Source organism: Ambystoma mexicanum, chromosome 5q, assembly GCF_040938575.1.
Source record: "Ambystoma mexicanum isolate Mex_15411 chromosome 5q, UKY_AmexF1_1, whole genome shotgun sequence".
Taxonomy (NCBI): Eukaryota; Metazoa; Chordata; class Amphibia; order Caudata; family Ambystomatidae; genus Ambystoma; species Ambystoma mexicanum.
This window is the reverse complement of record NC_090933.1, coordinates 1,256,481,115-1,256,505,480: the sequence shown is the minus strand read 5'-3', so window position 1 is coordinate 1,256,505,480 and position 24,366 is coordinate 1,256,481,115. Positions and strand designations below refer to the sequence as shown.

General features: G+C 45.4%; 1 protein-coding gene across 4 annotated transcripts in view; it reads left to right on the top strand.

Moving 5' to 3' along the window:
• EEF1D (eukaryotic translation elongation factor 1 delta) overlaps window positions 1–24,366 on the top strand; it is a 152,183-nt gene that overhangs the window by 13,921 nt on the left and 113,896 nt on the right. For 2 of the 4 annotated variants that reach the window (XM_069621762.1, XM_069621761.1), the window contains exon 3: window positions 12,706–12,777. The exons of the other annotated variants lie outside the window; for them this stretch is intronic. In XM_069621762.1, coding sequence (XP_069477863.1) covers window positions 12,706–12,777 — 72 coding nt within the window. The remainder of the gene's footprint in view (window positions 1–12,705; window positions 12,778–24,366) is intronic. 4 annotated transcript variants of the gene reach the window in all.

The window sequence follows — 24,366 nt, the reverse complement described above, 5'->3', positions numbered from 1 at the left end:
GTTTTAACAACTACAGTATTTGCTTATATGCATATACATTTGCAGTAAGTGAGGTAGTAACGAGGTTGGTGGAGTACATAGAGAATGACCCGCCACCGTACGTGGCGGCGGTGGCACACAAAGGGCTCAGACATACACGCATGACAAGTGCATTTTCGCGCATCCTTCACCTGAGCCCTCCGTGCGGCTACATTCGTCCTCTCGTGTACTCTAGCAGCATTAGTTCGGTTATGGCGCAGAACCATGGAGTGTAAATTGTCTAGTGATACATATAACAAATAGACCCCTCGAACGCTCCTTCATTGTTAGTACCCAACTGCAGTGGTGTGGGCTCTTCATTGCTAATATCATGGAAGCATGCTTTCTATCATGGTTATACATTTTATAGGTTTTTATAATAAAAGAGATTTTGTGGAGAAATGCACACTTTGCACGTGGTCTTGGCATTAATATGTGGGGACTCTGCCATTTGATGACCATTTTCCCGTTCTTTTCATCGCCCAGGCCCGCTGGCCGGGTCATGCTGGGAGCGATGGTACGCTGAGGAAGGTGAAATGCTACAATGTTAGTATCTTATGCTAGCTCATGTCCGTCTTGTTCGTGGGAACGGGCTCACAGCGGATCTGCCAGGGTGCTGCGGCAACAGGGATAACTGAAGCTCTCCGAGGGTGGGGGCCACGCTACAGTGTGCTGAGCTCACACCATCTTTATTAGACAAAATGGTTCCTGAGGCCTAGCTAAATTCAGTGCGTGTGGGCAATGCCTTCAACAGGTGAGCCATCCACCACCTGGGCCCTGGTGGTAGGGAGGGGACACCCGACGAGCCATGGCCCTCACTTGGGGTGGGGATGTAGGCAAGGGGGGTCTCTTGGACCACTCCTCCCCTACAATTTCCTAAAGAGACGAGATTCCTCCCTATGTGGCCCTGCAGTGATTCATGCAAATTCTCTTAACTTTATGCGGGACCTTTGTGCTATCTAAGTAGTGCCTCAGCTCACTAAGACATTGTTCAAATTGACTTTGGCTGTCCTGGCTCCCTGCAGACTCATCTGACCCATTGACTTTGATTCTAACTGTCCCTCATAGGTGGTAACTTGTCTGAAACTGTTATTGATGGGGAAAAAATCTATCTAGACTTCGTCGGGAGATTTAAAAAGTGCTCACATGCTCTGAGAACCTGTTAACCTTTTTCCTTCCCTTAACCTTTCCTTTCCACAACCTCAGAATTTTACCAAGTGCAAAAGTGATCTATAAATGCCAATACTGTCCTAGTAATTGAAGTCACATCAGGGTGTAGGAAGTGTGTATGAAGCATCTCTAAAGAGAATTTACTTGCTTATCTTGATTCTGAGAACGTTTTATGAAGTATATTATTATTGTTGCACTTTGCCCTTTTTAAAGACTGCTTATTTAAAACTGGCTGTTAAATAAATAATTATTTTACTAGAAAACCTTGAGTATACGTGTTATTTGAATACTTGCATGTGTGGATTTCGATGCTACAGCTCACATTTACCCTCTTGAGATAAGTCTGGCTGCTCAGTCACTCTACCAACTTGTGTAATACAGACCTATACCAATAGATGGTTACCTAATACCAAGAAGACAAGGCTGGTGTAGTCTCCCACAGGGTTACTGCAGACAATCTGGCCTAACAATGCTTTAAACATCTTTGCTTATAAATAAATAATTTATTATAACGTAAGTGTTTACTTGAGTACTTGTGTTTACTGATTTCATTGTATAGCTCACATTACCCCTCTTAAGATAAGCCTGGCTGCTTAGTCGCACTACCAGCTTGTGTAGTACAAGCCTATATTAAAAGGTGGGTTGCCTAATACCAAGAGATAAGTATTGTGTAGCCCCACACCAGTTGGACTGCACCAAATCCTAACTAACAAAAGTCCCTTTCCTTAAACTTTTGCCATTCTAACAGAGTAGATAGGTTAATTTATTCACCTGTGAATTGGGTCCCCCTCCTAACAAAAGAATGCGGTTGGCTTCACTTTACTATTCTTGTTGGGATTTAAATGAATGAGTGTGCCCAATAGCTTCTTGCTTCCCCTGACTTGATGTTAGCCTGTCTAGAATAAATCTTCCGTAGGTTATACTTAACTTTTTTAGTTGCTGATACCTCCTTTAAAATTTATATAGGTTTCCATTACTTGAGTTGGCTGTGTGCCATCCAAAAATAGTGTAGTAAGTTATTGCGTATCTTGGACTGTTCCACAGAGCTGGAAATTGCATTAAAAGGTCTTGCTCATTTGGTATAAGGTTTCTACTGTTCCTTGAATCTGTGTTCCACTACTTGAGTATCCTGGTGTAACAGGTTTGGTTAGTGATTCCTCAACTGTCATTGCATGACTGACCGGGTCTACTTCCCATGACTTGGTAAAGCCATCTAAAAGTAATCTATGGTAATACTCCCCATTAATAGTTGTGCCCTATACTAAATGTGTATGATACGGTCCGACTTCCCTAGAATTACTGTTGGGTATTCTGAAGGTTTTAAGGGGTTATGCTTTGTTCTGTGTACCTTCAAGTATTGTGGTGTGTTTGTATGACTCTATGACCACTACTTTCCCCCAAGACTTAACTTGGCCTACTTGTTTTTATTATAAACCTTTATTTTTTATAAACTTCTGGTTGTAGGTGTTTCTATTGAAACCTTTGTGTACTACGGGTTCTATGTACTTTCCTACAGCCATCTCTCCTCCTAAAATGAGCCTGGCTGCTCTGTCTATGCTACCATGAACTCGGGTGGTACAACCTTATACTAACAGTGGAGTCATGTACCATCTCAGTTGACTGGTTTTACTAAGCCCTTAGTTGGACTACAGAAAAACTGTCCTAACACCACTGCAGACTAGAAACCACCATCTGTGGAGGACTCTACAAGCCAACCTCTATACCATCAACCGGAAAACAGCTGCTATAGAACAAGGTATGTGCTTTAAAGAATGAAATAGATTAAATAGGGAGTTAGAAACTTTAAGATGGCAGATAACATTCCTAAGGCTGCGATTCAGCAGTCACTGTAGACCCACCCAGGCCCTGTTAACTTAATACTCTGAATCCTCCTATATCAAGTTAGCACACCTGAGTTACCTACCCCAAAGAGGCTTGAAAGAGGGGCAAAGGTACTATGTAAGCCCAGACTCTTAGTCATTGTGGGAGTAAGAAATGGGGCTGAGGCAGGAGGACGAAGTAGGAGTTTAGAGAGATGGTGAAAGGAGTGCATAAAGAGCTGGAAGTTGCCTGGATAAATGAGACTGGAATGCTGGGGTCGGAAGGCAAGAAGGGGTGACTGCCCTAGTGGACATTGGTGAGGGTAAGGAGGAGGAAGTTAATTATGTTGGAGGAGGTGGGAAATGAGCAAGTAGAGGTGCTAATAGAATTTAATGGCGTGGAAGAGGTGTTTGGCTGGACAGATATAAAGGAATAGACAACGCAAAATGTCAAACTCTGGTCTTTCTAAGCATGGGCAAAAGCATGGCATAAGCTGGGGAAGAGCAGTATTGTCACTCATCTTTTCCTTGACTTGTAGCTGGATAAGATCTAATTTGGGCGCCCCTGTAGGCACCTACTTGTTTGAGGGCAATTTCTGCAGGTCTGTGCCATGGGTGATTAGTCATCTCGTCTTTGATGGTTGGAGAGAAAAGTAGAAATTATACATGTTGGGAAAGATTTCTCTTTATTGCACCTTTCCGTCCTTTTCTATGGACCCCCCAGACCAACTTTTTGCTGTACGTTTTACTGTAAAGTGAAGCCTTAAGCTTCACTACACTGTCTTTTGCTCATCTGTTATGGGGAAACTGACATGTTCTTCAGGCTGTCGGTACTGGAAAACCTTGTTTCCCTTAGCCTTGATACTGATGTTACTACTTAAGTTACTTTGTATCAATTTTGTAACTTTTATCATTGTACAATGCATCTTATGGTAGGGTACAATGGGGGCGGGGGGTACACTTTTGTGTTTGCCCTAGACTAACACTCAGAGGATTTTTGGTTACTCTAGGTGTGCTAAATGGACAAGCTGGTGGCAGCAGTGAATTTTTGCTTTTTTTTGGTGTTACCGCGTATGGTTACTAACTGTGGCTAGTGACCAAACCTGGCCATGCCACCATTTTGCTTTTTTTGCCGCCTTCTTGGCCTGTGAGGCCAGCAAATCCTTATATGGACTCCAGTGCACCGGAAAGCAGAGGCGTTTGGCAGGATAATGGAGTGCTGTGTGTTTGCTGGCAGGATGTGGGGTGGGCCTGTCTGGTCGCAATCCACAAACTGGTTTATGTGTGAGTGTTCTGCATGAGTGTGTTAGGACAGTTTTTCTGAAGTCCAATTAAGGGCCTAGCAAAACCATTCTACTGAGGCAGTACAAGACTCCACTCTTAGGCTGTACCACCTGAGTTCGGGGTAGCGTAGATGGAGCAGCCAGGCTTATCTTCGGAGGGAGAGAGGGCAGTAGACTCGGTACAAGTGAAAATTGTAATACAAATTATCCAAAGAAACACTGAAACACTAGGTATTGTGAAAATAAAGGATTTATTTATGCAGGTAGGCCCAGATAAATCTAGGGGTTAAGTACTAACACGTTATATGAAATCCCAATATAACACACAACGCTAGACTTGAAAATACACAGACCCAAGTATATACCTTATTTGGGACACCCAACAGTAGTTCTAGGTAAGTCAAAGCCTTGTTATACACATTTAGTATAGGTCAAGCCTATGCTCTGGGAGTAAAAGATCAATGGTTACTTTTAGATTACTTTTGGTAATACAAGGACAGTAGGCCCTTCCAGTTGTACAGTGACTCTTGGAACAAATCACATCAACCGTCAACTGGACAATATACTTTTGGTGATTAGTGAAACACTTATTCTAGGTGCAGTAAAAACCTATAATTACTTTTGTCATAACACACAGTTATACCAGGTGAGTAAAACCTAAAGAGGTAATATACAATTACAGATGCTTTGGAAATAAGGGAACCCAAGATTGAGGTAAGCAATAACTCTGGTAACTTGTTTTGGATGGCACACAGCTAACACAAGGTAAGTAAAACCCACATACTTTAACTTCACAATGAAGGGGAAGTAAAACCCAATGTCACATTTTACTGAATAGCTATTCTAGGTAGGCAACAACCTAATGTAGACTTATTAAGGATAAGCTAGCAGCAAGTCAGGGGAAGCAAGACCCAGTTGGGGGACACTCGTACAGTTATCCTAACAGGACTAACCTGGTGATACCAACAGTTGGAGGACACTCCTACAATTACCCTTCAGGAATAATCTGGGGAAACCAACACATTACTTTTGTAAAGAGGCACAACCTAATCACAGAAGAGTCAAATACCTTCACATCTACTTTCTTTTAGACTGGCAAAACAGTGGCTAAGGAAGGAAAGATGTTAACCATACTTTTAAGAATAGTGCATCACACATTCAAGATCAGTAAGAATTTGTGTAACTGTTCACTCTGAGAATTAGTTACCCACCAACTCTTTACAAGTAAGTAAAACACTTGATTTCTTCTCTAGGCAGAAGTCCCAATCCCAATCCCTTCAGTCTTTCCCTTAGATCATGAGTGTTCTCAGTGGCAGAAGGAGGGTCACTAGGACTAGTGACCAACAGGCAGTGTTGGAATAAGTTCTTTAGTAGAAAAAGTCAGAGTTCCTTAGGAAAACTGGGCAAACAGGTGAGTTCTTTACTTCTAGGGTTAGAAGAGGGTCCAGGGGCTTCACAGAAAACACCTTAGCAGGATTCTAGCAGTGGGGCTGGGTGTACTGGACGAGGGACCTCCCAATCACAGAAAACACCCCGGGACTACACAGAAATCCCAACACCCCAAGCCAACACAGTACCTCAGCAATGAAGAAGTGATTGCAGCAGGAGAACTTCAGAGACTGCAGCCAAATACCCGGTCAGTGGATTCCTTGTCCTGGAGACTGAACACAAGACCTCAGAAGGGACTTTGCGGCAGGGATCGATGAAGAAGGCTCTAGGCAAGATTTCTCCCGCGGCTGAATGCGGTTCTGTGGGTTTGGCGCCTTTTCAAGGAGCACAGAAGAAGACAGAAAATCACGGTTGAATTCTCGTCGTTTAAAAGGTCCAGTACCCTTGTGAGGGGACTTTTCAGACTCGATTCGTGTCTCTGGAGATACACCAGGATGCCCACGAAGTTTCAGCGAGATTCGGAATTCGGAAGACCGTGCAGCGCACAATGGCTGGAGATCCCAGGGTATTGGGGGATTGCAAGAACGCAAGGTCGCAGCAACCTGTGGGATTGCTCAAAATGCACGTCTTCATGAGTCTAGTGGGTCTCGCCAGGCTCTGGGTTCGGGTCGTCGTTTTCGGAGACCCCAGGTCGATCGGAAGGAAGGGCTGCAGCAGGCTTCGGTTAGACAGCAGGCTCTCTGGTCGCTGCAAATCATTCCCGCCGCTTTTCCTTCATCATCCTCTTCGGTTTTCTGTTCCAGTGGTCGACATGCCTTCAGCTTCTAGGTTTCCAGTATTTATCAGGAGCTACAGCACAGCCTCTGCATTCTCTCCCCGCATTTTACAAGAAAGGGGCGTCTGGCTGTCCAATCAGGACAGCCAACCCCCCACTGGGATTTGGCCCAGTTGAAGGAGGGCGTAAGACAAAGGAGGGGGATGTTTTGGACTCCTCCCCCACTTCCTGTGCTTACAGACTGGAGCCTGAGCGGCGTGTCCAGGAGACTAACGCCAAAGGCAAAGCTCAAACAAAGGAATTTCCCGCCCTGGATGTCAGGGGAAGGACCAAGAAACGACAAACACTAAAATGGCAGAAAAAGAAGGGGGCCATTTTGGTAAAATGAGCACCCTTGGGTGCCTTTACTGCAGCTGTGGTTACAGCCTGCGGTAAAGGTGCACCGAATTAGTAAAAGGTATCACTGCCACCAGCCATTAAAGGTAAGCTTGTCACTGTAACAGAATTGTTAAGTTTAAATGTGAAAGGGGAAACATTGTATCTCCCCAGCACTCCACATAAGGTGGGGTGTGCTGGTTTCACAGAATGAAATGTAAAAGGGATCAAAAGATCCTTTCTACCCTTGGGAACTGTAGTTCACTCAAGGTTAGCACAAGAAAGTTAAATGGGGAGCCCCTAGGGCAACCCAGCAACAGCAGGCACTTGTTGCCAATAAGTTGTTAGACATGATAACTTTAAAAAGGCACTATGGAGAGTCTTAAAAATGACACCCATAAAAAGAGTTAAAGATTTGGTGAGTGTGGAAAAAGGTTCCCACCCACTGGGGTATTAATGAAAAATATCCCACTAGAAAAGCAAAAAGTTCTGGAGTTGAACCAGGAAAGGAAGATTTACCAGCTCTGTGGAAATCTTACCTAACAGAGTGTTCCAGCCAGTGGTCCTGATTGGACCACTGCTGGGGGTGGTGGGGAGGAGGGCGCTAGTCTATTGGCTAGGGGGAGTTTCTGCTCTTACTTGGCTTTTGGGATAGGAGGACCCCTACACCCACTCTGGAGAGATACTGTTAATAATGGATATTTGTACTGCGCGCTATCACTGCCGGAGTGGTCCCCTGGTGATCTGCCAATCTGAAAAGAAAAGAGGGTGGGAGGGTGAGTTAGTGGGAACGAGCGGGATAAGTGCAAGAGAGCAGGGATGTGCTGTTGGCAGCTTCAGTTCGGTTAACACCACTGAGCTTGGGGGGGGGGGGGGTGCGTTCCGTCGGTAGCCGTGGTGTGCTGTTTTTTACGAAGCTATGTGTGATTTGTTTTGTTGCGGTGTAGTGAGGTTGTGCTTTAGGGTTGTGGTTGTGCTTGTTTAGAGTTTGAGAGGTGTGTGCAGAGGGGTGAAATTGTCAGTGCATTGGTTTATTGGCCTTGCTATCTAGAAGTGATATGTGCTAAATTTCCAAGTTCTTTCTAGATGTGGCGCATTAATATCTTTGCATTTCTATCTAGATCCGGCACTGGCCAATATTCACAATTCTATCCAAATGTGGCACTGGCCCACCTTCAAAATCCTGTCTAGATGTGAAGCAAGCTAGCATTCACAATTCTATCCAAATGTGGCATTGGTAATATTACCAATGCAGTCTAGATGTGGCAATGGCTACTATTCGCTATTCTATTTAGATGCGACGCAGGTCTCTAGTTAAGCAGGTTAGTGTTAATGTCCTGGTCTGAGGCAGGTAGTGTGGCAGGGCTTCTGGAGTAGTGATTGCTCTACTCCCCACCTACCTTGACGGCTGGCCACTGGCCTCTCCTGCTGACACCTGCAGACACAATAGGGAGCCACCCTTTGCCTTGGGGCCCTTAGCCGCAGGGGCTGCACGGGCAGAGGGCTGCCCTGGGATGGTCAGTTATGACCAGGTGGACGTACCAATCTGGGGAGGTGGCTGGGCTGGGAGGCAGGAGTGGGAGTGCCAGACACAAACTACACCCCAGGGACTGCACACTCTACATGCAGGCCAGCACAGAAAAACAGAGTCGGAAGCTACACAAATACAAGAGAAACCCATCACAATAGCACAAATTGGACAAAAAAACCGATTGAAAATACACTCAAAACCCTCCACTAGAACATATAAGATACATAAAACGTGCCAAAAACGGATTACAGCCAATGTACAACTCCTCACTGAGCATCAACCAGCCCCTAAAGCTGCTTCCCAAGTGGTTTCCATACCAGATCCTTTGAGATTGCAGGCCAGAAACCTGAAGTAGCAAAGACTCCTGTCCAGCTGTGAGACCCGTGAGGAGTCTGCTGTCTTGCTGTTGATCTCCAGCAATCCTGCGAGGGAGCTGCAACCCTTGGAGTGGATGGAACATCCATTCCTGACATTTGCTCGGTACCCTGAGAAGAAGAGCCTTGGGAACTGTCTCTGGACCGTCCTATGGCTGGCCAGCTCCGGGTTTGGGCTACCATGCTGCCAACGTCACCGTTCCATGTTGAGGTCTGGAACTTGGGGATCTTCAGCTTGTCCTACAAGACTACCTTAGCAAAAGTTCAGAGTCTTAGCATCAAGGGGACCCGAGATAGGAGGGAAAGTCCAACCGAGACAGTTGAGTCGCTTTGCGTCACCTTTCTGCGGTGACCACTGTCTAAAACAGCTCACCTGAGTCAAGTCCTGAGGGGTCCTGTGTTGTTTTTTGCTGTATTCCTCAACCGAGAGTCCTTGCACCAGCTAAAGACTCCGACTGGAGATCTGCTCGAGCCTACAACCCATGTGAATCAAGGGATGAGGCTGATGGCAGGAAAAACGACCTTGCACCGTCCATTGAACTGCCAAGTCCTGTGAAGAATCGGAGTACGGGGCGAGTTACTGTGGTTCTTACCTATCGCCTAAACTCCCATTAAACATTTGCTAACTTTTACAATACTTTGGCTTTGCCATTGCTTACTCACGCAAGCCTTCGGCAAGTTGGAGATACTTTTGTCAGAATAACTTGTCCTCTAACCCTTCAAATCGTTCACTGAAGCCCAGAGATCCTACCTACATTGTTTTCAGTTTTACAAACTATGTTGGAACCTTTCCTGAACTTCATAAGGCCTCAGACAACTTGGGGAAGGACTTTTGAACCTAGGGCTTATGCTCTGTGGACCTGTAGTGCATAACCTAATCTGTACAGGGGTTTGATCTGTATTGTGCCCTACTCTAGTGATTGTATATATGTATTCTATTTGTAGTGTTGTGTGATATTTCTACCTGTTAGTAATTTTTCATAGTGTTGTTTGGTCATAAATAACTGTATTCCTATACATATTGTCTAATTGTTATGTGGATCCTTTACAAGCTCACCACCTCTTGATTTAGCCTAGACCACTAGTCACTGCTACCTTGAACTGGTTTGGCTGCAGCTCAGAGTTGTCCTAATATAGGTTGGCCTTGTATACCTGTGTCCCCCAGGCCAGAGTAAAGAAAATCAGTCCTAACATTACATAATCTTGTGCCTGCTGCATGCAGGTTTAATGATGTAGGGTGAACAATTGTCACTCATCACTAGCCATTGGTTAGTGTAAATGGACGTTCAGAAAGTAAAAGTGGTGTGCTGTATGTATAGTGAGGTGGCGAGACACTTTTATGGATGGCTATCTGCTTTAAAGGACTGCACAAGCTTAGGAGACATACAGTTTGCAGTGCTACAAAATAAAGCGCCAAACAAAGCATGTGTACACACCATGGATCACTATGAATTTATTTCCCACTTTTAGATGAAGTGTTGAGCGTGTGATAAATGTATATGCTTTTTTTCTCAAGTGTATTGGCCGTTCAGATCCACATCTTTGTTCCTCCCAGAGTAATATCGGGCATAATAAGTAAGAATGACCATTTGATGGGGTAAGGAATAGGGGTCACCGAGCAGTTTTTGGAATATTGCCCATTAGAATGACAGAGGTTGGGGGATTCGAAATTATGATCTCGGGCAGGACTAGCATCACTGGTGAGCATGTAGGGCATTTTTCGATGATGATCAACTGGCAGGGGATTAGCAATGTGGTGGTGGGTCATTAACAATACTGACTTTATGTAGTGTTAAAGAAAACCAGTATGGATTAGCTTTACAGATATGCAGCATTCGTAATCATTTAAAAGCAGACCTGTCAAACATTGCATTGCTCACATATCCAGTCAAGTCTTAACCCCCTTCTTCCTCCCACAGCGCAAACGTCCTGGGCAAATCACCAACCCCACCCCACTTCCATCCACGGCCCCACAGTACCCAACCCAAGTGCATGCATGCATACAATCCACCTGCATTTCCAGGAAGGTCCCCACTCTATTCACCCCATCAGGCATTGCTCCACCCTGCAGTTTAATTCCCAACAATGCAAGCCCAAACCACCTTAATTGCTCTTCCCCATCAATCATTCACACCTCATTCTGATAAACACCACCACCTTACATCCACACTCTCAAAGGCCCATTTCCACACTACCTTTCCAGATCCAAGATTATCAAGATAATCGGAAATGGAGGGAAGCTGAGCGGAAAGGTGGGGTAAGGGACAATTCTAAAATGGAAAAGGTAGAAAAAGGTAAGGATATAGCAGATATGTTTTGAGTTTAGAACCATAAAATCTGTGTTTTAAATTGACCCGACTCTGTTTTTGGGGGAATCCTTTGATCTCTCTATGCTTCTGTTTGCTTACATGCTACACCTGAAGGAGTTTACAAATATGTAGCACTGTATTCATTCAAAGATACTGCCCATGAAAGAAGAGATGAAGTCTAGAAGCTAAACTGCAGATTCTGGGACGAGATATGGATTTCAATTCCGGCATCCCCTATCTGACCAAAAGAGCGTGATCGTGGGGGCAGCGATTTATCCAGATGTCCGTTGATGGCCTTATTTGCTCCAAATTGGGATGCAGAGGAAGAAACTGACTGTATGCTGTGCCACAATAAATCTTAGATTAGTAAGGAGAAGAGGGTGGATCCTTTCAGCCAAGAAGCAAAGTTACTGATTTGTAAACCGAAATAAAGGTTCTAATCCCGACTTCATCACGTGACAAAAATAGTATGATCCTGTACCAATCACTTAATCCTCAATTTATTATATGCCAAATGTACGAGTGCTCAGGTGCAAACTAAACCTGTATGTTGCACAATTTTACACCAAAGGGGTCGTTGGAAGAGGGCTGGTTTAATGGCAAAATAGGAACATCTGCATCATCGCCATAGGCATAATTCCCGTGTAGCCGACTCCCCTATTTTTTATCCCAATTCAGAACTTCACAATTGATCTTGGGCAAATATTTTTCAGCCTCGGCTTTAGTATAAATGTGGAAATGGTGGTAATAAATTGGCCACCACTATGATGTCTTGAAATAATTGCAAGACGATGAAATGGAGGCGATCAGCGTTTTTGACCCTGGAAACAGTTTCCGAATCTTAATCTTGCTTTTCCTACTCGACTATAATCGGTTGAACTTGTGTCAACCACGATATCCCAGTACTTCGGTTGCCTTATTTTGCAATTATTTCCTTGCCGCTCTCCAAATAAAAGCAAATGCCAGTGTACTTTATTTAATGAGAAACTGTTGGGCCTCCATGTTTTAAAGTTGTAGCATGAATCTAGCCTTTGTTTTGCATGGAGACTGTCTGGGAGCATAATTGGACAATCTTTAGAACTGATGCCAACTAGTATGCTGGCAATTCTTTATTTGCTTAAAGTTATGTGATGTACCTTGCTCTTGGCCAGTGCTCATTTGAACACACTAATCCAGGGGTTCACCACCATGGAATATTTCCCACAATGTGACATTTACCCCAAACCCGGTTCCCTGCGGGTTTGCATGACTGATTGATGGGGGGGGGGGGGTATAACATTAGACGCATTGTTTTCTGTAATTTAACTTGCTGAGCACGTTGTGTTTAGTCTGGTTGTTAAAGTAACTTCTTGTGAAATGCTCGTTACTAAGCATTCCTGCCTGTGAGATGCAAACTGGAACCTAGCAGCCTGCAAATCCAAGCTTGCTCTTCGATCCACTTAAAGGTATTGGGTAATGAAACCCTGCCACTCCTGGCAGTGCCAAAGTGCAGTATCACACATAGTAGTGTGATGCCCACCGCAGGTTGGTTCCTGGCCAGAGCTTCTCACAAGCAAAATGCTAAGGGTTAAAAACCTTGTAACTGCCCGCAGCTGACCTCATTTATTATGTTTGCTATTTTAACGTGAGTATTTGTGTGGTTCTTTCTGCACTGCCCGTAGGAGGACGGAGCAAGTACAATCCTCCGAGACATTGCCAGAGCCAGGGAGAATATCCAGAAATCGCTGGCCGGAGTGAGTACCTCCACTCTCCCCAGCTGACCCAGCCACCAATCATCTGTGCCCCACTGCGCTATCTTAACCCTTCTGATCTAACCGCTTGTGTGTGTCTGGCCGACAGGACCATTGAAGTGCCGTGCACCCACTATGCATGCCAGCCTATGCTTTGTGCCTGGGTTACCCAGATGATGCTCTCTGTGGGGTGATTTTATGTTGAACCTACTGCTGCGCATGGGGCACCGCACTGCCAACGTTCCTGTCGGGTTTCTTTTCTGTTGGGGCTTGTGCAAAGAAATGGCATCTCCCAATGTAGCTGTGTTTTTTGTGTGCACATAAATGTTAGCTTTTATCGCGACTTCAAAAGGTGGCTTTGCCTAATGCAGCACTGGGATGTGATTCAACCCTAGCTATAGACTACTCGGAGCATCGCTGCCAGGCGGCTCACCCTCCCGCTATGTCCTGTCCCATTCTTTCTGTCGACATTGCACCTTAACGCGAGAATTCCACTGGGGTAAACATTGCTTTTGCTTCACACTTGCAAGGGTGACGGGCAGAGTAGTCTGAAAACATACAATTGTCTCTCTGATTGCACTGGGTTAGATCCCAGCTTCCACAAGTGTAAAATAAGATGCCGTTATGTGCTCCGTCGGCAAGAGGGTGCAGTTTGTTTAATAGGATTTGTTTGTCTTTTTTCATCACACGCGTTCCTACCTAAAATAATCAAAATAATACGAGGGCTTTGCCAGGCTCCTTTTGAAGCAATCCAAAAGACGGAGCCATATGTTATGCCCCCAAACTCATGAGAATGACTGGTGGTGTCAAAATCTGTTTGTTCCTTGCCTTCCGTCCCTTTATGCCACCTCGTCCCCAGGATGGGGAGTGAACACTCTTGGGCAATAGCAGCTGTGCAATGGACCCGCAACCCGCTCCCTCTGCGTCACCGTGGAGCCTCCACCCAGTCTTATGCACATTATATGTGGACCCACAGCAAGAACTTCTATTCCCACTGCTTCCCTTACTCCGATTTCTTGACCATCATTAGTACTATGTTTAGTACCCATGCTCTTCGCCACAACTATTCTGATAGGTTGATTATCGAGCCTTGGTCTGCCTACCGATGCATTATAAGTGACCTCTGCCCAGCTCTCCGCAGCATGACCCACACCTGCCGCGCTACCTTCTCTGCTACCTATCTCCAGCCCATCCTTCAAGCCCTTCCATAGGTGGCCTGCTCTGCCAGCACCTTTCTGCTCCCAGACTACTAGTGCACAGTGCTCCCCTTCTTACTCCACTCTAGCAATGCTCCCACCGGACTCTGTTAGTACCAAAGTACTCCACGGCTACAACTGACTTGTCCCTCTATGAGAGCTTTGCTGGCAGATAAGTGTTAAAGGGCCGAGTGTTTACTAATTCTTGTAATCAATCATTATGCATAATGGCAGAGGAGCTCCAATGTTTACAGTTGTCATATTTTTTAAATGGCCCACTAGATATTCAGTGTGTTCACAATCTCCAGGGTCATCCAAGTGCTTATGCAGAGGTGCCCTTTACACCAGTTTGCAGACGCGACTGCGTCCCCCGGTTTGACATGGCCAATAGTAGGTCACATTATCTGTTCGGGTCTTCAGGCCCATCAAGTTTCGTTCCTTTGAGCGTCCAGGCTCAGTATGAGCACGGGCCCAGAGTTGTATATGGCTGCAAGTTTAGACCGTCTTGCTGGTGCTGCTTTTATTATGGACTAGGCTGACCCCTTGCGACGTATTCTTTCATAGCTTTGCTGCAAGTTTCCCCTCTGGCCGTTGGCGAGCCGTGTCAATGAATATGGCGGCGTTTGCAAATATCCCAGCAGCCCTGCAATGATGGCCACTTCCTTCATTATGGGAGTTAGGGAGAGCCTCTTTTCCTCTGTGAGGCATCTGGTTATCCGTGGAGGTGGACTCTAGCGGGGATGCCAGAACCATTTGTTTGCACATTGCTCTGCTTTGCATGCTTCTGCTTTCTGCATAAACTTGCCATACTCAGTTCATCTCCTTCTTCTCTACTCAACCGCATTTTTATTTTGCTTGTTCTTTTTACATATAACCTTCATTGTATCATCGCCTCTTCTGGGGATATGATATTGGATATGCAGTAATTGTTGCTCTTGCTTTTGTGGGAAACGTGTTATGTCTGTTGCTTGATGTAGTGTTCTTGCATGTTTGCATGACGTTGCTCGGTATAACATACAAGTGGAATAAAATGCGCTATGTGTTTTTCATATATGGGATTAGAGGTGATCTATTTAGTATGCAAGGTATGCTTTAGGCTTAATATCTGCTAACAAGCCATACTGCCTATTCGTCAAACTGCAGTACACACAGTACTTATTATTAAATGGCACTATTAAAAAGGAGAAAGGTCAAGTTGGACGGCCATAGAGTCACCATTTCATGGTGTCTTGCAAAGAGCCCAGTGATCTGATTTATAGCAGGAACGTTCAACCCCAGGCATCCAGTGCCGCACACCGGGTTCAGGCGATCATTCGTTAATAGCATGAGATAAATTTGCATACATTTATGCGCTTTGAAGCACTTCACTTGTGTATACGCGCCGTACAAATAAACAATTACAATTTAGAATCATTGTTTGCACATTTATCTCGTGCATATTAATGAGGGATATCCTGAAAATCTGACCTGTTTCTGGTCCTGGAGGCCTGGAGTTGGACAACACTGATTTTAAGGATGCAGATCCAATGGCACAATCTTCTTTCACCCTGGATGAAATGCCAGGTCCCACTGCAAATCAATACATGGATGGCAATATTGTGGCAGGACGGATGCCGGCAGTAACCACAGATAATGTAGGCAATTGTGTTGACATCCAAACACTTGCTGTATCAACATGGTCTTCCTCGTATTTTATGTGTAGTGGTTTAAGGACTACTCTCTCGGATTGAGGACCTGCCATAGCTGCCGTCATAAATAAAGACTCCTGTGTTGGCTGTTGAGTTGGGTGGGGCGGGATGGATTTACTACAACAAAAATCATACCTCATACCTTTAAGGGTTGGTGCAGTCACAACAGTGTAAAATGACGACAAACATTTTAAACACTTGAATAATGAAAACATTATATTTTAATTTGGGGGATTCTCCCATGCCCCCTGTTTGTACAGCCTTTTTAACCTCCCACCAATTATCCCCCCACCCCTTTTAATCCCTTAACCCACCCCATAAATACTTTCATTTAAAAAATCGACTTTTGTCGTTATTCAGGTGTCGTTTTAAATGTTTGTCGTTATTATTTCGTTAACACTGCATACTACTCAATCATGCCCACTTACTGTTTGGATGAAAAGAGGCACTTGCCAACTCCATGCTCTAACTGTAGCACCTAAGCTGTTTAAATAGTCTCCTGCTTCAGTAGTGATGCAAGTGTAGCGCTGCCTCCTCAAATCTCCTGCACAGCGCCAGTAAACGTTTTAGTTCCGCTGGTGCACACTGGAAGCTACTTACCACTGTTTCCTGATGTTTTTCGGAGAATTTGCAAGTCTATCCTGCTTACTGTGTCTCGTATCTGTCCAAACGTCCTAAAGAGTTGGTCAGAGTAGATGCAAAGAGAGGATGGACGTAGCCCGCAGAAAGTGGCTGATGTGCTTTGCTGCAATCTATATAGGAGTGCTCATTGCCATCTTATTTGACCTTCACCCTATTCATGACGAACAGCTTACTTATCTGATATGTTTACTTGTCTAGCTTAATGTGACATAGCTTTCTTACTCCACCATGGTACCAGCGCCATCATACCTCCTGTTTTTTGGGTGCTTCACAAATGTAATAAATTGTGTTACTGTGGATAATTTAACCTAGGTAGTGCAGTCCAAAAAACACACTCCAGTTGCAGGCCCCATTCACCTTTCTGGATTTGGCCCCAGCGATGCACCAGTATCTCCAAGAGACAAACAGCTGATTGCACAATCATCCTTCGCCTGAAATTGGATGATTTATATGTCACATATGGTCAATGGTCTCCTAGCCTGGGAAAGGAGGACCTGTGTGGAGGTGGTTGATAAAGCTTTGGCCCCTTCCCTTAGTAAAAAATGACTCTAGACAAATCCTGTTTTACAATACCCAGGAATATTTTCCCTGGAGTGGCGACCGCCCCTTCTAGAGACTGTTTCTTCAGAACAATGATGGTCTTTGCATGAAACCAAAGACAGCACCGAGTGTTCTACTCCCCAGTACACCTACTGGCGATGCCAACTACAGCACTTGAAATATGAGCGTGTACTTGTGCACTACAACCCTGAGGCTCGGATGCCTTAGTGCTTTTGTTTTAAGTTTTCCCACCCATTTGGTGGGTTCTCTGTCTGGCCACATCCTTTTCCTCTTAAGAGTTAAACCCAGGTACCTCCACTCTTGAAATCCAGGAGGAACACATTTCCAATGTGCAGACTCTGTTGCAGCCCCTTTTACTCTCTCCCCTTCTACCCTTTTCCCTTCAATCCATAGACACCCCATGTTGATGTAGTACCAGTTGTGTTCCACAAACATTTGCTACCACGAGTGATGCAACAGTACATAAATCCATGGTAGCCAAGATGTGTTATTGTTGTACTTTATGGAATTGTACCACTTACCACTATGCATAGCCGATATATGCCATACAGGCAATGCTTGTCCTGTACTCTTTGCGACGAAAAGGCTACAGATTATAACTCAGCACTATCGTGACAGAAGTACAGCTATACATAAAGTACGGACAATCCGATTCGTGCATCTCGAAATCAACAGGAGAGGCGTTTCTTGTACAGACTCCTGCAACAATTTTTGTTTAAAGAGCAGGCCTAGCTTGAGAGCAGCCAAGCGCTGTACAGAGTATGGGTAGCCAGTGCTTGCATCTTTAAACAGTAGTACAGTACTGCACGTTGAGGTGCATGTGACACTGTATCCCCATTGTGATTAGTTCTGAGTCAGGTGTTGCCAGTCCATGGTTTGAGAGATTTGTGAAATTGGAGAATAGTGGGTGCATTCCGAGCCGATATTGGGATCGAGTTCCATGGGGTGTGTGTGTGTGACGTCCTCTCTTGATGGAAAAGTTGTGATTCAAGCCAGTTGGTTGATTTTGCTGTGCAAGGAATATGTGCCACCGGGTATTTGGAGCTTTGCTGCCAGGTACGCTGGTGTGCTACTCATGACTGCTTTGTCGATGATGCGTTCAGTCTTAAACATTATCCTGGCCTGGAGAGGAAGCCAATGTAGTTCGCTTAGGACAGGGGTGATTTGATCACATTTTCACATATCCGTAAGAAGACCTGCTTTTAGGGGAGCAAAGAGAGGAGTTGGGATGCCAGTTAGGAGGCCCCCCACCATTGATGTGCAAGACCACAAGGCCCTGTCCTGCAGTAGGATAAAAGGTTTGATTTTGCAAAGTCTGTGTTTCTGGAAGGACCGGCTGTTGTCAATGGTGAAGCCTAAGAATTTTGGTCAATCGGAGTACACACCATTGAGCAATTGTTGGACAAGTCTTTTAGTGGGGGAGGAGGGGAAGGACGAATTCAGTATTGTTGGGGTTCGGTTTGAGGTAGGCTGTTGACATCCAGGACTGGATGATGGCTAGTTAATTGCGGTGGCAAATCTTGTCATGTGGGAGTTTTACTTTCCTGTACAGCTGAGTATTGTCTGCATGTTGGTGGACAACTATAGCAGGATCTTTGAGGATTGTGCCAAGGGGCTTCATGTAAAGGTTCAAATGGATTGGTGCAGGGATGGAGTCTTGGGGAAGCGGCAGGATACTGGGAGATGGCTTGAATGCAACATCATCTGGACGGTCTAGTGTCTGTCCGAGAGGTATTGGGTAAACCAATTCATAACAGTTGCAGAGAATCTGATCCCATTGGCAAGGAGGATGAGGTGGCGGACTGTGCCGTTTAATGACTATAAAGAGGCATGGATCACCCTTATCCATGATTTGGAGGGCATGTCAATGCTGCATTAGGAGCGGAAGCATTGATGATGGTCCTTTAGGAGGTGAAGTTGTGTGATTCTGGCACATAGTTGTACAGCAACATTTTCCAAGATTTTGCCAATGCGGGATGTTCGTAATGGACCGGAAGTTGGCTGGATTGTCTGATTCTGGTGTTTGTTTTATTTTTTAAATTTTTTTTAAAGCTGAGCGTGCCTGGTAGTGAGCTTTCTGTGAGGGAGGCATTAATGCTTGGGTGCGCTAAGCACTTCAACTGTTTATTGATGGAAGCTGGGCTCCAATGCTACAACTACGCAGACGACACTCAAATCATCTACAAGATCGAAGACACCCAAGCCGATCATTCAAACTTAACCGACTGTCTAAAAGAAGTCTTCAACTGGATGAATGCCAACAACCTGAAAATCAACCCAGGAAAAACCGAAATCATGATCATATCGAAAGACCAAGAGAAGGAAACCGCCATCCCGTGGCCAACGGAAATGGGATCTGCACCATCACCATCTAAGGTAGTAAAAAATCTGGGAGTCCTGATGGACAACACCCTAACCTTAGAACCGCAAATAAACACAACAGTCAAGAAATGCTTCTTCCTCCTCCACACGGCAAGAAAAATACTACCTTTCCTCTCCTTCACACACAAAACACTCACCATCGTCGGCCTCATCATGTCAAGTATCGACTATGCAAACAGCCTCTACCTCGGTATACCGGAATACCTACTGAAGAAATTACAACGGATCCAAAACACAGCAGCAAGACTACTCCTCAAACTATCCAGAAGAGACCACATCACCCCGGCCCTAAAAACACTACACTGGCTCCCAGTAAAACAGCGTATCATCTTCAAAACAATGTGCATAACGCACAGGGCAATCAGCGGACAAGGAGCAGAATTCCTACAAAAAAAAATAACAATCTACAAGCCAACGAGACCGCTCAGATCAACCAACGAAATCCGACGAGCAAAAACCTTACATCAAGAAGAAACTCGGAGGCACCGCTTTCTACCACTTAGCCGCGAAAACCTGGAACAACACCCCAAAAGTAATAAGGAACACCAAAGATCACCTTAAATTCAGAAAACTACTAAAAACCTACCTCTTCAACACCAGAGACTAAAACCGAAACAACAATAAGACAAACGACTCAAAAAAAGGACACTGACAAACCCATAGAACGACAGAAGTACTCCAAGCACCAGTAGGGCTGACGCTGGACACAAGGGTCCACCCGCGAGACCCAGGGAGACTGAGGCAGCAACTCCATCCAACCCTTACCATACCCCACCGCCCGTACAGCCACAACGAGGTACCACAGGGCTGTGGAACAGACGAGATACCACCAATCACCCCACAATCGGAACTATGGACACTAGCAGCTGCGCTAATCATGTGGGGGGGTGAGGAGCATGCAAAGTTATTAAGGTAGCGGGCGGAGGGGACAGCTAAATCCTCAAACGGCCTCGAATGCAAAAACGGGCACATACCTCCTGAGGCACAGGGCGTACAAGCATTCCGTAGTGTAAGATTACACAAGCCCAACTGGCTCAATCCAGGATAGAGATACCACTAACAATTTCCTTCTCTGCATACACCTCTCAAACTCCAAATCAAACAAAACCACAAACCTCTAGCGCAGCAAACCGCAAGAACTTCACTACACTGCAAAAACAAAACACACACAGACTCGCACATCAGCACACGACGACTACCGGCCGCATACACCCCAGGCCCAGCCGACGGAACCACCGGGCTGAGGCTGCCAACAGCACATCACTGCTCTCTTGCACTTTTCCAGCCTCCACCCACTAACCCACCCCTCCCTCCCTCTTTCAGAGCCGCCAGTGCGCCAGGGGACCACTCCGGTGGTGATAGTGCGCGGTACAAATGACCTTTAACATTAACATTATTGTCCGAGTAGGAAGGTTTGAGTGTCCACCAGTTTCATAGCAGTTGAATAATTCTAAGACCACTGAGGGATTCACTATGGTGGGGAAGTCTGCGTTGCTTCTAGCTCCTTGAATGTGAAAGCTTTGAATTGGTGTCGCTGAGTGATGGGACGTTTAGCCCGGACCTTTGTGGGCTGTAGTAAAGTGGTTGATGGATAGTGGGATGCTAGTGTGGTCAGTGTGGCATAGGTTTTGAGTATGTGATAAGGCAGAGGATGTAAAGACCAAGACTAGGGTGTTGCCTTTGTTGTGCTTTGGGTGAGAGCCCACAGGAAGGTGTAGACAGAGGGGGGCGGCCCAGCTGTAATAATTAGTCATCCAGTACATCTATATAGATATTGTGAGAACGGAAAATAAAATTTGGAAATGCACTACTCTGGTTGTGGTTGATCTACAAGGTCATCTGTGACAATTGGTGGTGTTGTGGGATCGATACATGCGCCACCCACAGCTAACACTGTTGAGCGTTATTGACCAACTGCCAAGCTCCCAACCAGGGCTACCCCATGAGTGGCTGGATGTTAATATGAGGGCAAAGTGGTGGATCCACTCAGGGGGGTGGCTGGGGTCTCTGGTGAGGGCAGGTGAGATGATAGCAGTACCCGAGAGAACGTATGGCAGCATCGCTCGAACGTCCAGTCTTGGGCAAAAGCATTCCCTGGGTTTCTTTGCAGGGGTGATTGACTAGAAGCACCTTCACTGCCCCTCGATAATCTATCTGGGGAACAATATCAGTTATTAAACCAGGGTAGATTATTGCCCTGCTGGTCTGTGAAAAGAAATGGAGGAGACAAAACCCATATCGACCTGATTTGGAGCAATGACCACAGCAAGTAAAAGCAACACTTTGCGAAGAGGGAAATCCAGTTCCAGCATCCCTGGAACTCGTAGAAACTCATAGGATGGATGCACTTCTAGAACAGCCAGGAAGAATGTGGTATCCGGGGAAGAGAGCAAGACATGCAATTCATAAACAGACAGGGGATGCTCTACCGAGTTGACTTTGACCGGAAGGGAGATTGTGACCAGCACTTGACGATTCAGCCAAACTAATTCCAAAAGCCATTTCTGGACCTGGCCCGCTCTCATCTTACAGTAGGACGTTATGGGGTTGTAGAAGACTACTGTCCAGGAGTATATGTCTGATCAAGAATATTTGCGCAGTGTGCCCCATCTGACCTTGTTAGCTGATGTACTGAATGCTCCTCTCCAACCACTACCAATAAATGAGGTACTTGTCTTCCGCAGCAGTATGGAAATAGTGGTGTCCTTAGACCCAACCCAGGCAGGTAACCAGTAGATATTGATGATAATGGAGTATGCTACCCGGAGCCCTTGCTACCCGGAGCCCTTTCCACCAAGGAGTAACCCTACCAAAGTTAGTCTCGAGGTCTTGATCCCCTGTTTTATTTACAATGTTAGGATTCCCTCTTGGAGATTCTGGATGATCAAAGCTTACGGGATAGGTGATGGATTATATGAACATCAAGACTCTGCTTTCCTCCATCTATTATCCCCTGATGAATGGGTTGGTAGAATGATTGAACCAAACCTTTGTGAAGATACAAAGGTAGCTATTTGACCAGGATGGGTGAAATTGGGATGGCCTGATCCCTTTTTTCATAATTCGCAAAAAACTCTCGGGCCTCCACTGGCTTTTCACCTTTAGAGTTACTCTGCGGAAGCAATTCACGAGAGATCCTAGCTATGAGGCAGGAAAAATGGGAAGATCAGGTATGGAACACACCAGCATCCATCCATGGGTTCAGAATACAATGAAACATATGGAGAGGGTTAGAAGCCTTGTGGAAACACCCCTGCAGTAGGCTCGGGCATGCCAAGAGAGTGCCTATAACAAAGCCAAGATGAGAACGTTTAATGTAGGTGACCATGTGATGGTGGTGCTTCAGACCACCCAGAACAAACTCTGAGCAAAATGACATTGTCTTTCTGCTATAATGGAAGTAGCATTGTCTCTAACCTGCAAGGTACAAGAAGCTGAACTCTGACAACCACCATCATTTTACCACATTAATGAGCTTGGAGCAAATGTGGCAAACTCCTCTTCTTGGCTCTCTACACAAACGCCACGGAAATGCCTGACAGTCAAAATGAGTAGTGACACTCTTCTGCCTGACATAACAGGCTTCATGCATAGAGTTCAAGGGTTCTTCCATAAGATTAAGACCCCACCAGGAAGGGTGATCTGAATCCAGCTGTATCGCTTGCCTAGGGCACAAAAGAGAATAGTGGGATAAGAAATGCATAGGAGTATTTGAAAGATCTCGTAATTGGTTCGTTGCCCATTGTACTAGTGTCCAAACCAGATCAGAAGATCTATTTCTGCCAGTTTTATTGGGTATGTGGGATTGACGCCTACCCTATACCTCGGATTCTTGAGTAGGTGGAAACCACACAAAAGGATATTGGCAACTCCCACTCGACCCTCAAGCAAAGGAAAAGGGAGCCTTCTACGCACCACCTTTCTTAGGACAGTTTTCTTAGTAAAGCCATGCAACTGAGACAGTACAAAACTCCACTCTTGGTATGAGGCTGTATCACCTGAGTATTTGGTAGCGTAGACAGAGCAGCCAGGCTAATTTTAGGAGGGAGAGAGGGCCGTAGGAAGGTACAAAGAACCTGCAGCATACAATTAGTTCAACAAACACTTTCACCCAGAAGGATTATAAAAAATATAGGTTTATTATAAATACAAATAGGCCAAGGTAAATCTTGGTGGGTAAGCACTTTGTCATAGAATCATAAACGCATTACAAAAAAACACAATGCTTAAAATAAAAAAAGGACCAAATCATAAACCTTGTTCAGAATAACTGACAGAAATTCTAGGCAAGAAAGACCTAATCATACAGATTTAGAATAGAACACACCTATTCAGGGGGAAGCAAAACCACAAGTTACTTTTAGATTACTTTCAGTAATTCAAGGGTAGTAGACACGGTCAGTCATGCAGTGACTCTAAGAAATCATTTAGTAAACAAACCCTGTTACCCGGATACTTTTCAGAATAGTGGAACACAGATTCAAGGAATAGTATAAACCAACAAATACAATCAGGATAAAGTTATTTATTTAGTTATTTATATAGCGCACCAAACCCAGAGGTAGCTTGGCACTTATTCTTAAGACGTTGGTTACGTGGGGGGGGGGGCAGAGGGAGGACAGACGTCTTACTAGGCCAGGTGTCATTCAGATTGCGCAAGTGCATGGGAAGGGGGGGGGGAAAAGTGCGCGGGGGGAAGGGAGAGGGGAAAGTGCAGTACATGTGGAAAGTGGAATAAATAAGATAAATAAGACAAATAAAACGGCCAGCTAGTGTCAAGTGCAAGGAAGTGCAGACATAAGTGCTGGTAGGGGGACTGTAGCGATACATAAAACGGTCCCCAGGTGCAGGGGTTGCCAGGGAGGCAGTGCAGGTGGGCAATTGACAGGGCCTGGGCCGGAGATCAGAAAGGGAGGCCAGGTAACAAGTGCAATTTCAGTCAGGAATTCAGCAGGGGAGGGGAAGAGAGAAAGTAGAAGCAAAGAGGAAGGTTTTGAGGTGTTTCCGGAACCGGAGGCAGGAAGGCTGTTCCAGAGAGAAGCCCCTGCAGAAGAGTGATCTGCCACCAACTCATTGCCTGGAGAAGCGACTGACCCTGAGGGAGTTGGAGGCAGATGAGCGAA